Here is a 12,840-nt window from a genome sequence, read left to right on the forward strand (position 1 = left end):
AATTAAATAAAAAAATAAAAATTATTTAAATTGGTTTCTCAAAATTTAATAATTTAAAATTAATTTTTAATTTTTAAATTAAGAAAAAAAATTAAAAAATTAATTAAAAAAAATTTCAATTTATTATTTCAAAATAAAATTTTCAAAAATTCGAAAAAATAAAAATATAATACCTATTAAAACTATATTTTAAATATTAATATTAAAATATCAAAATAATTTTTTTTATGTGAGTTTTTTTTAAATCGAAAACAAATTTTTCAAAATTTTAAAAAATTTTAAAAATTTCAAAAAATTAAAAGATTTAAAAAGTTAATAAAAAAATCTTTTTAAAAAATTAAATTAATAAATAAAAAAGTTAAATTATTAAAAACTCAAAAATTTTACGAAAACAATTCTCAAGAAAAATTATTTTTCTTTTGTTTTCATTCAAAAATGACTACATCTAATTAAATTATTTTATTTTAGTTTTTTTTTTCTTAAAATAACAAATAAGCTTAAAAAATTGAATTTTATGATAAAAAAAAATTAATTTTGTTATTAAAAAATTACCTTTTTCAGAAGTTCGAGGTAAAAATAAGTTTTTTTAAATTTTAAAAAGTTTTAAGAAAGTCTGAAATAAGGAAAAAAAATGAGAAAATGTATTTTGTAAGTAAAAGTTGAAAATTCTGAATTTTTTCCTTATTAAAAATATTAAAAAATGCTTTAAAAATTAAAGTTCGTTTTGAAAAATTTGACTTTAATTCGAAGAAAAAATTTTTCTCTTGCACCTTTGTTTGTCACTGTCGATTTTTGTCCGATTTCAAACCCAAAATTGATAAAAATGACAAATTTTGCCTTCCTTCACAGAAAATTTCCTCACTTTTGTTCCTTAATTTACCTTTCCTCGAAAAGCTACCGACATCAATGAAGAGTCCTTTTGTGTGTCACTCAACGTAAATTCCTCACTGAACTCATTTTAATACTGAACAAACAATGTCCCAATATCCATATCAGTAAATCTCAGTGACTTTCGTGTACATTGTGTCAACATAAATCAAACAAATCGCCCCAATAAAGATGCCATCATCAACATTTTCATACTGACCAATCAAGTAAATTCAAAAAAAAAAATCCAAAGTTGCTTCTAAGCCTTTCCCCCCTAAATAAACATTTTTATGGGCGATGGTGTTGATAAATGTCATTTGATAAGAGAGCCCACAGAACTTTCGTTACTAATGACCTTTTTCGCCTCTTTTGCTCCGTTTCTCTCGCACATTTATTTATTATCCTATCAATAAAATGACCGCAGTGATACAATAAATTTTATAAACAGGTCGATTATTACTCCTCGTGCCATTCACAATAATTTTCGGATTTCCACGAATTCGAATTTTGAATCGAATTTGCCAAGCAAAAATTGTGTGTTTGTGCATTTCTGTCTTCAATTAATTAGCAGAACAATGTTCAACAACACAATCATGCCCCTTCATTCGCAGAAACGGCATCTCTTCACATGACTTAATCAATACTAATTATCTCATCAATTTATTAAATATTTAAGATCAATACCACAGATGTAATAATAATCAACTGTTGCCTCCGCCTGTCAGATAAACATGTGCGATTTATGTTTTGGACACACATACAAGAGTTAACGCAACCAAATTTGTGCTGAAATGTGTTTTTTGGAGCTGAAATAAGGAAAAAAAATAAGAGAGGTAATGTATTTTGTGAAATTTACTTAACCGCATTTTTATAAAAAAAAATACATTAGGTATAGATTTTTTCTTTATTTTTTTAATATTTTCAAAAATTTCGATTAGTTTCAAATTTAAAAAAATAAAAAAAAAAAATTATAAAAATATTTAAATAATTTTTTAATTTAAATTTATAATTAATTTTTAAATAAATTATTTTAAAATTAGGTACATTAATTTTTAATTTAAATTTATTTAATTAAAAAATTATTTTAATATTTTTTTTATTTTTTCAAATTATGGCGAAATTTAAATAAAAAAATAATTTTTAATTTAAATTTTATAAAAAAAAATATTTTAAAAATTTCTAAATACTTAAATAATTAATTATTTTTTTTTTTAATTATAAAAATTTAAAATTTTGCATTTTTTTCGAATTTATTAAAATTTAAATAAATAATAAATTAAATTGAATTTTTAATTAAATAATTATTTAATTTAATTTTAATTTTTAAAATTATTTTTTTTATCATTTTTGACGAATTTTTTAATTAACAATTCATTAAAACAAATTATTTTTTTTAAATTTTATTAATTTAAAAATTAATTAATTAATTTTAATTAAATTCTTCGAAAATATAATAAAAAATATTAAAATAGTTTTATTAATTTAAATTGAATTTTTCTGAATTTTCAGAATCCAACCGTATTTTTCACAGTTGATTGAAAAAGCGCCAAAACCAAATAGAATTAATACATTTTTTTCTTCGTTTTGCCTTTGAACCCAAATGAATGAATGATGAGGACGACACATAAAGAAAAAAATAACGAGAGAATAAGTTCAAGAGAAACGAAGTAATCTATTTTTAATGCCCATTGATGACTAAATAAAAGCTTGACGCCTATAATTTTAATTCTGCTTCGTATTTTTTCTCATTTCCACGAACGAAGGATAGATTCATATGAAGTAGGTAAGTAAGTATGAATGTTTAATTAATCCTGATCTCGATCTCTTTTAATTATTATTATTAATAGGACATTTAATGGTGTCTCTGTTCCCACACTCGCTTTTCAAGTTTGCCGAAAATAAATTGGATTGCAAAGATTTTTTTGTCTAATGCGTGTTTGGAGAGTTTTTTTTTCGTCTTCGTTTTGTTTATAAATTCGATCGTTGGATATTTCGTGCTTTTAATTGATTTTAGGAGAAGCATGACTTGATTGTTTGATGGTTCAAGCAACACTGAAGGAGACTGTTGAACATTGTTTGATGAGATTTCCAATGGGAGACGGTTCATTTGTGGAAGTTGGGGCATGCGTAAGAAAGATTTTCGAAAAAAAATATTTTTAACGGATTTCGAAGATTGAACTTTAATTTTATTTTTAATTTTTTACTTTTTTTTTAATCATTTAAAGCACTTTAATTTCTTTGAAAACTTAAAAAAATTATTTTTTCAATTTTTTTTTTTAATTTTTACTTCAATTTTATGAAAATTTTTCAGTCACTTTTTCACTTAAAATTTCCTTAAATCACAATTTTTATTTAAATTTATCAAAAAAATTTCAAATTTTTAACTTTTTTAATTAAATTTCTTCTTTTAAACACTCAAAAAGCCTTCAAATTGCTCTGAAAATCCCAAAAAATCCATTTAAACATGAAGAATATTTATTTCTTGCTTAATTCATTGTAAAACATCTAACAAATAGTAAATACATTTTCATTCATAAACGAGTAATGACGTGCTTTTGTGTGTTCATGTGCTCCATAAGTAAGCTACGTTTATGATTAGAAGGTCACTTAATTCACTTTGGTAACTTTGAAACATTTTTGTCTCAAGCTTTTTCTTATGATTATCGATATTTAGTGCTTTTAAAGTGTAGGAAAGTGCAGAAATCTACATTAATAGTGATAGAAGTACGGGGCCTATAAATTAAAAAATAAAAAACTTATCAAAGAATCACTTAAAATTTTTTCGCCTCTAATACTCGTTGTCATATTTTTCATTTTTTTTTTTTTTTTAAGTGTAGGGCGTGCGAGGAGTAACGTTGATCATCATTTCGCTGCTTTTGCTACACTTGATATGTGTAAAGAGCAATACGAAGCCCAGCAGGAGACAAATGCATCCGACGACGATATAAGCAACGCCTAAAAAGGGATTTTTGCCGCCAAGGAGAGATGTTGTTGACAGGATGAATTTTTTCTCGCCATCGAATTCTGTGACAGAATATGCTGAATTGAAAGAAAAAAGTTTGAATTTTAATAATTTTTACATTTGAATTTATTTTTAAAAGATTTCTTTAAAAAAAAAATTTTTTTTTTACCAAAAAGCGTATTTTGAGTTTTTGACCCAATGCAAATTTTTTTTAAGTTTCAATCCAATGCATATTTTTAAAAATTTTTCCTTTGCAGTATTTAATACTCTCACAATTAATATTCTAAATTCGCTTAAAATTAAATTTTTAACCTTTTTCGCCCAAGAAACATTAAAATTTTTTAACCCAATGCACATTTTGAATTTTTGACCTAATGCAAATTTTAAATTTTCTCCCAATAAACAATTAAAATTCTCTTGAAATTCATAATTTATCGTTTTTGCCTATAAAAAATTTTTAGTTTTTGCCCTAATGCAAATTTTAATCTTTTTTCCCAATGCACATTTTAAAAATTTTCACCCAATGAATATTTAAAATTTTCTTAAAATCAAAATTTTTGAAAATTTCTCTTAAATTGTCTCCCATTGAACATACAAAATTTTGCCCTATAGCAAATCTTATCTTTTTACTAAAATTAATCCCAATGCAAATTTTAAAATTTTCGCCCCAATACACATTTTGAAAAATTTTAATTTGATTTTTAAAAATATTTTTACTTACAATAATCGACAATCAGTGTATAATTTCCTTTTATCAACCCATCGCTATATCCTTTCGCCGAATGATCAATTTTTCTGTACAATTTTCTGAAACTTGGCAACGCAGCTGTTCTCATCCAAACAATCAAATCTTCGTTTTCGAATCCATTATTGCTCGGATTCTTCTCATCCAGCTGCCACAAATTCTTTTTCCAATTCAAAGGTTTTGCATAATTTTTCAACGCTTCCTTCAAATCGCCCGGCGGATTCTTAAACTTGATATTTCGATCCGAGGGCCATGCAATTCCCGTTCTAACTGTCGGAACATCATTCCCGTCAATTGTCTTCAACGTCAGCTCGTCACTGAATAACGAATTGGCAATTGCTCCGCATGGCGCGATCGGAACTCCGTTCGAGTCTTTGTCAAAAGGCGCACAATCTGTCGACGGAGCGTTATCAAGTCGTCCCAAAAGTTGATCGTCATCTCGGGATTTCACGTAACGACGATGATTCTGATAATAATTCGTCAATCCGTAATACATGAAGACCTTGCCACGCATATCTTCGTCGATTTCAAGGGGAATGTTACAAATACATGGCGGATGATCCGTTTTATTGCGAATGAAATCTGCACACGTTTGATTCGAAAAATCACCGCCTTCACGCACACATTTCGTGTAATCGACTATGTATTCCTTGACACTTTCGGAAAAGTACAAAAGTCCAATGCCAACGGGAATGAAAGCGATTCCGATGACGAAGAATGTCGGCAAAACAGTGCCCGCACTCAAAATTGGCTGCCACGCAGGTAAACGTTGTTGTTTGAAAGCAGAATCTAAAAAAAAAGTGGAAAATTAATTAAAATTTAATGCGAAACATGAACGAAGGTCGTTCTTCACGAAAAAGAAAAAAAAATCAATAACAAGTGTGAAAAAGTACAAGAAGGAGATTTATTTTTGGAAATTACCTGAAGGTCTTTTCGATTTTTGCGTGACATCCGCACTCGAGGGCTCACCCGTCTCTCCGGGCATCCTGAAAAGGTCTTTTGGCAATCAAATTGGCAAGAAATCCAAAGAAAAATTGAATTTTTCGAGCTGGATGAATCACTTTCTTGTTTTGATAAGTCGTCAACTGAAATTGCCTTCCTGCTGATTCAAGTAATGCGCCAAATGGCAAAAAAATGAACTACACTTATTTGAATTTTAAAGTCGTTGGAGATTTTTTTTTATGAATTTCCTCTAAAATTTTTAAATTGTTATTTTTTTTTATTTAAAATTCTAAAAAAAAAATAACTTAAAAAAATTATTTTTTTTAGATTATTTTTTATATTTTTTATTTAAAATTTTTACTAAAAAAATTTTTTAAATCAACTTTTTTAGAATTTTACTTTAAAAAAAATTGTTTTTAGAATGTTTACTTAAAAAAATTTTTTTTTAAATTAATTTTTTTAAAACTTTACTTAAAATTTTTTTTTAAATTAATTCTTTAAGAATTTTTACTTACAATTTTTTTTCAAATTATTTTTTTTACAATTTTCACTTTAAATTTTTTTTCAAATTATTTTTTTTTTATTTTTACTTTAAAATTTTTTTTAAATTAATTTTTTTATTTTTACTTAATTTTTTTTTTAAATAATTTTTTTAGAATTTTTACTTATAATTTTTTTGAAATTATTTTTTTTAGAATTTTTTTTAAATTATTTTTTTTAGAATTTTTACTTTAATTTTTTTTTAATTAATTTTTTTAGAATTTTTACTTTAATTTTTTTTTTTTTATTTTTTTACTTAAAAAATTTTTTAAATTAATTTTTTTTTAAATTTTTACTTTAAATTTTTTTTTTTAATTATTTTTTTTTAGAATATTTTTATAAAAAAAAATGTAAATTTCAAAAAAATTTTGAGGAGACAAAAAAAATCCAAATTTTAATTTCTTCATAACTTTGCATGTCTTTAATTTAACATCAATTCTTCAAACAAATCAAAATATAATTTAACTGTCTATCAAATTTAACAAAAGAAAGTGAATTGAAGCCTATTTGTAGCAAAGTAATGCAAAAATATCAATCAAAATGCACGTTTTTCAGATTTTTTTTTACAATTATCACTATTTTATTGCTTAAATTTGTAACAATTTTCTTTTTTAAGGAACATTATGATGGATGAGATGAAAAATGTCATTCAAATCGGACAAACCGAATGAGGAGTTATGAAAATTAACAATTGTATGAGAGATGCTGTGAAAAGAGATGAAAAGTAAAATTAAAAAAAATTTTGAAGAGAAAAGTCAAAAAAATAGAAATAAGAAGAAAAGACAGACAGACATGAGTATTTTTTTCGAGAGAGATGAAAATTTTTATCATTAACAAGTGCCTTCAATTTTACCCCCGACAAAGGAAAAAAGCATCCCCATGTTCATAAGTATACCTATTGTGACGAAAATTATGTAAACGCAGAGCAATGAGCCGCCAATTGTGCGAGTTAACCGATAACCTGAGCACGAGATGATCAAATAAAGTGACAAGATCGCCAACAGGAGAATCATTATCGTAAATTCCATGCCATTGTTGTAGATATTGACGAGAGGCGTAACGCCGGATGCAAAATCAACCATTGAACGAAGGAACCATGGAAATCCGAGCGAGAAAAGTATATTGAGAGAACTTGAACCTAAAGAATTGGAAATTCCCAAAGCTCCATCGCCTAAAATTCGAAAAATATTGAGGTTAGTTTGATGAAATTTGATCTAAAAGTTTATAAACAAACCTTTTCGCGCCATAATTATCGCTGAAAAAGCTTCAGGTAAACAACCGCCCGCAGCAAGAAACGTTAATCCCATGACAGCTTCAGGAATTGCAAAAGTATATCCAATTACGGTAACCATCCAAACAACCTTTGAACGAAAAAATATTAATTTTTGTGAAAATTTCATTTTTAGGTTAGAATTTTACCATGTACGAATTTACCGCCAAAACAAACATACACATGATAAACGTCAATGGATACAATTTTCTGTAAGTTTTTGGATTTGGGATCAAACAAGTGCAAATTATTCGTATTGGCCAAGTATAAAACCACCAAATTTTCTAAAAAAACATAAATTGTTGTCAGTTATTTAATTCAGAATTCAGAAAAAACGTTTAAAAACGTACCATTAATACGCTCGAATCTTCGGGAAGCTTCCATAAGGACATTGGTTCGTCAATTTCGTCTTCGATGATGTGAGGAGCAATTACTAAAAGATATTTTTTCATCAAAATGGATTCAAATTTGAGGATTTTAAGATTTCTTACTCGGCATATGCCCGTGAAAAGGAACATCAGTCGACTCAGGCGTCGTATTTTCAAGTTTTTCTTCCGTCGTTACATACGAATTGTTCACATATCCATTAGTACCATTTGCTACATGATGCTTGCCATTCGGGATATTGCCATTTTCAACATCTTTCGTGCCATTGTCAAGATCGTAAACTTTCTTCTTCTTGAAACAGAACAAATTCCGTTCGAGAAACGGTCTTACGTATTTGGAAATTCGCACATTTTGGAACATGATACAAAAGTACAGAATGTACAAGATAACGAACGTCATCGATTCATACCACCAAATCACGCCATCAAAGGCAAAAGCAACCAAAAGTGACACGTTAATGGAGAAGAGCAACGAATCGCGTGATAAGGGCCACCAATCGATGGGAATTGGTTTGTTAGCAGCAAGAGCAGCGCATGCAGCTGTTCCGAGCGTATTGAATAACATACTGCCAATGATCGCTCCAATACCCAGATCAGAATCTGTCACAAAAGTACTTATTGTGTTGGTAAAGAACTCGGGCATGGTAGTTGCTGTTGCCATGAAAGTTGCTGCAGCAACGTCCTAAAAGGAAAAAAAATTAAAAAAATATTTAAAAAAAATATAAAATAATATAAAATAATTTTTTTTAAAAAAAAATTATAAAAAAAAATTTAAAAAAAAATAATTAAAAAAAATATTTAAAAAAAATATTTAAATAAAAAAATATATTTCAAAAAATATATTAAAAAATTATTTAAAAAAGTATATTAAAAAAATATATTAAAAAAAATATATTAAAAAAATTATTAAAAAAAAAATATTTAAAAAAATTATCTTAAAAAAATATTTAAAAAAATATTTTAAAAAAATTATTTAAAAAAAATATTTTATATTATTAAAAAAAATAATTAAAAAAAATGTTTAAAAATGTGAAAATCAACCTTAAAAAAATTAACAGAAAAAAGTTTTATAAAAAATTAACTTTGTTAAAAAAAATAAGGTTGATAAAATAATTCAAAAAAGATTTCTCGTACTTCAACAAAAAAGTACTTAGTACTTAGTAACTAAAAAAAATGTTAAAAAATAATTCTTTATAAAAATTTATCTTAAAAAATTATTGAAAAAATAATTAAAAAATTGTTAAAAATATTATTAAAAAATATTTATACAAAAAATTAATAAAAAAAATGAAAATTGACAAAAAATTAATCGCTTACAGTTGATAAATGCAAATCCTCGCAAATACATTCGACGGAAGGAATGAAATAATGTCCACAAACGATAGCTAATACTGACAAGAAGTAAATAGCAGCAACAATATGAAATATCACAGCTCCCTTTAAAAGCATATCCTCTAAAAAAATCAAAAAATTTAATTAAAAAAATTTTTTTTTCATAAAAAAATCAAAAACTCACCCGGAAAAATCGTTCCCGGAAAGTCACTTATTGCCGAAGGAGGCACACAATCATCCACGGGAATCAGCTCGTCACCCTCTACATGATAAATTGTCCTGTACAATCCCAAATAGGGTAAAATCCCGTTTGTACTGCTGTTCGCCGTATTTCGTATCACGATATTGTGGTAACTGTGAAGTAAGCGCTCTCTATTTCTTTGGGTATCTGCGAAAAAAAAACAAAAAATAAAAATCTTGAGGCATTTCTTGTGTAATTGTAATTTTAAAGCAATTACGGAAAATTCCGCGCTATCTAAAGCTTAGTTAAGCTCTTCCTTCAACGACGTATTAAATCACATCCAATTGATAAAATAAAGCCGCGTCTCAAGTGTCGAGTAATTAACTATCAAATTATCATATAAAATTAAAATCGGAAGTCTTTGACGCAAAGTCATCAAAAAATATTCGGGTAATTTCACTTTTCCCATCAATTATCTCGAGATGGTTCGATGACAAGTTTGTTTGTTCCAATAGTTGAGTGAGGACGATGATAAAATACGCACTCGATGAGACACCAATAGATAATAAAAAAGTAAATTACAAAGTCTACCGATGGAGACGACAGGTAATTTTTACGAAAAAAAAACTCCCTTTACGACGTAATTGAAAACGTAGCTAATGACGAAAGATGTTTGCAGGCAATAAAATAAAAAAATAATTGCATCGAATGTGATTTGTTTGTGTAAATATTTAAAAATGATAAAAAAAATGGTTGAAGACAAAAAAAAAACAAAGTTACTCAGAATGAAGTTTCCTTGAAAAGATCATAAAAATTGATAAAGACGTTTCTCGAAGAATCATTTGAATTATTATTTAATCATTGAATTATTAAAAATTCTTAAAAGTGATAATAATACTCAAAAATTTCAAATGAAAAGATACAAAATTTTTTGGATCGCTTAACAACAATCCTTTTATAAAAAGTCTTAAAATCAATCAACCAATTACGGAAGCAATAAAAACTATACTCTAATGAGAGTTTTTATTTTAGCAACTGAAAGAAAAATTTTACTTAAAAAATTGATTTTACTTTCTATTAATTTAAACTTCCATAAAAGCCTTAAAATGTAAAATTCTGCTTCATTAAAAAAAAATAAAAATAAAACAAAAACAATTAAAATAAATATTTAAAAATAAATTTAAAATAAAATAAAAAATAATAAGTAAAAAAATAAAAATACTTGGAAAAAATGATTTTGGAGTTCGAAATATTTTTATTTTATTTTTTTTTTATTTATTTTTTTTTTATTTATTTTTTTTTATTTTTTTATTTATTTTTTTTATTTATTTTTTTATTTTTTTTTTTTTTTTTATTTAAATATTTTTATTTATTTAAATTTTAATTTATTTTTAAATGTTTTTTTTTATTTTTAAATATTTTTATTTTCAATTTGTTAGTCGATTTTGTGAAAAATTTAATAGAATATTACATTTTAAGACTTTTAAAGAATTTCAAAGCTCAAAAAATAAAACTTAAAGAAAATTCCTCTGAACAATGCAATATCAACCCACAAAAAGCCCTTTTTAGATTGGTCATGATATAAACATCATCATCATCATCAATGCAATATCATTCTATTAATAAAAAAAATTTTTTACTGTCCAGATAATTCAAATTTGTATACATTTTAATCAATCAGATAACGTAACCTTTGCAAAAAATTAAAAATCACAAATTCGCAATTAAAAAAAACCAAACAAAACAAAAAATTAACTCATCAATCTTGATGATCGCCATAATTTCCGTTCGATAATTTGCCAAAAAAAAAGCAGCTGTCACCAACTTAGATAACCTGATGTCTCCGTCAAAGGCTCGAGATAATTTGTAATTTATTTGAAGTGCACTAAAAATCAGCAACATTGTGATACAAAGATTGCGTTCGAACTTCAGAACCTCAGATAATTAACAGTCAAATAAATGATATTGATATCAGACAAATAAAAAAATTAATTTGGATGATTATCCGAAATAATCTTAAAAATAATAAAAAAAAAACTTTGAACTTTTTGTGAGACGAGCGAAATTCCCTTGACGCGTTTTTATCGGAAGTTGTCATAAAATTTATAAAAAAAAAATTTTAATTAATTTTTATTTAATTAATTTAATTTTTTTTATTTAATTAATTTTTATTTTATTATTTTAATTAATTTTAATTAATTAATTTTAATTAATTAATTTTAAAATAATTTTTTAAATAATTTTTTAATTAATTAATTTTAATTAAATTAATTTTAATTAATTAATTATTAATTAATTTAATTTAATTTTTTTAATTAATTTAATTAAATTAAAATTTTTTTTTTAATTTAATTTTTTTATTTAAAAAAAATATTTTTTTAATGACTCACCATTATTATTTTTATCACATGCAACGTTTAAAACTAAATTACTCGAAATAATCACACAACTTATAATTAAAAAATTAAGGAATTTTTTGTTAAGGAAATGTCTTGTCGTCATTTTTTTCACTTTTTTGTGTTTTTATGCGGAATGAAGTTAATATTTTTTATCACTCTGGATCAATTTCAGGTACGGAATCGATTGTTTGTTATTTTTTTATTTATTACGATAATACTTCTTTGGTCATAACGTTGGTTTAATCGACAATTAACCGCAACTTATTACATTTTTTCTCGATTTTCAATTCACAATACTTTCAATTTTACTCGTTTTTTGTGTGCTTATTACCTTCTCAGTGTTCAGAATGCGACTAATAATTTTTTATGTTTTTATATCATGTTTGTATTGATGTTCGACGAAGACTGATTTATCTATTGCCTGAGTACATGCTTATAAACTTATCAAGTTTTAAATTATCTTTCAGACCGAAGACGTGCGCGCATCGTACGTACAATGCACAAAAAAACGAGACAACAACACAAAGCGCTGTTAACTTACCTGAATGTGAAAAATGGTGCAAAATTGAATTTGAATTATCATGACCCATCCATCATTTGTTGATGCTTTGAGCTTCCATAGAGAAAAAAAATCACAGGGAGAGAATTAATGAGAAATTCTGCATTATCACGTGTTGGATGGAGTACATTTATTCCAATTTGTTCATTATTACATGAATTGTGAGCTACTGACTTCTTGGTATTGTTTGTTTTTGTTTATAAAAAAAATAAATTAATTTTTTTCGTTTGAAAGGGAGAAGAGAGTAAAATGCGTTATGAGGGTTCGGAATGAAATATTGAACGAAATATTTTTTTTTAAATTGAGTTTGAAGAAATCGTTAGAAAATCAATGCTTATGAAATTTTCTTTGAATTTTTCGAATTTTTTTTTATTTTTTTTTTAATTTTTTGTTAATTTATTTATCAACAAAAAATTATTTTTGATTCATTTATATATTTTTTTAAAATTAAAAATTTTAAAAAGTTTAAAAATTAATTTAAAAAAAAATTAAAAAAAATTAATTAATTTTAAAAAATTATTTTTTTTTTAAATTTCATGAAACTTTTAAAAAAATTTTTAAAAATCAATTTCGAATTAATAAAAAAATTAATTTTAAAAAAATTAAAAAAAAAATATAAGTTTACGTAATAAAGCTAAAATTTTAATTTTTTGAATT

General features: G+C 24.9%; 3 protein-coding genes across 4 annotated transcripts in view; all 3 read right to left on the minus strand.

The window, feature by feature from the left end:
- Nucleotides 1-12,840, minus strand: part of LOC134835870 (general transcriptional corepressor trfA-like) — a 131,396-nt gene that overhangs the window by 78,135 nt on the left and 40,421 nt on the right. The gene's annotated exons all lie outside the window — the stretch shown is intronic.
- On the minus strand, nt 3,314-5,648 carry LOC134833487 (cell cycle control protein 50A). The gene is made up of 3 exons (XM_063847807.1): nt 5,496-5,648; nt 4,551-5,363; nt 3,314-3,906 (listed from the first exon to the last, which is right to left on the minus strand). Exons 1-3 carry the CDS (start codon nt 5,557-5,559, stop codon nt 3,695-3,697), a joined length of 1,089 nt encoding a protein of 362 aa, XP_063703877.1. The 5' UTR covers nt 5,560-5,648; the 3' UTR covers nt 3,314-3,694.
- LOC134834025 (sodium/potassium/calcium exchanger 4-like) lies at nt 6,629-12,012 on the minus strand. Of its 2 annotated transcripts, XM_063848539.1 has the most exons (9): nt 11,616-12,012; nt 9,229-9,432; nt 9,030-9,166; nt 7,818-8,394; nt 7,677-7,759; nt 7,476-7,610; nt 7,291-7,417; nt 6,952-7,227; nt 6,630-6,761 (listed from the first exon to the last, which is right to left on the minus strand). In XM_063848539.1, exons 1-9 carry the CDS (start codon nt 11,725-11,727, stop codon nt 6,706-6,708), a joined length of 1,707 nt encoding a protein of 568 aa, XP_063704609.1. In that variant the 5' UTR covers nt 11,728-12,012; the 3' UTR covers nt 6,630-6,705. The 2 variants fall into 2 exon arrangements, with proteins under 2 accessions (XP_063704608.1, XP_063704609.1); XM_063848538.1 differs by having other exon boundaries at nt 6,629-7,227.

Source organism: Culicoides brevitarsis, chromosome 3 (assembly GCF_036172545.1).
Source record: "Culicoides brevitarsis isolate CSIRO-B50_1 chromosome 3, AGI_CSIRO_Cbre_v1, whole genome shotgun sequence".
NCBI classification, from domain to species: domain Eukaryota; kingdom Metazoa; phylum Arthropoda; class Insecta; order Diptera; family Ceratopogonidae; genus Culicoides; species Culicoides brevitarsis.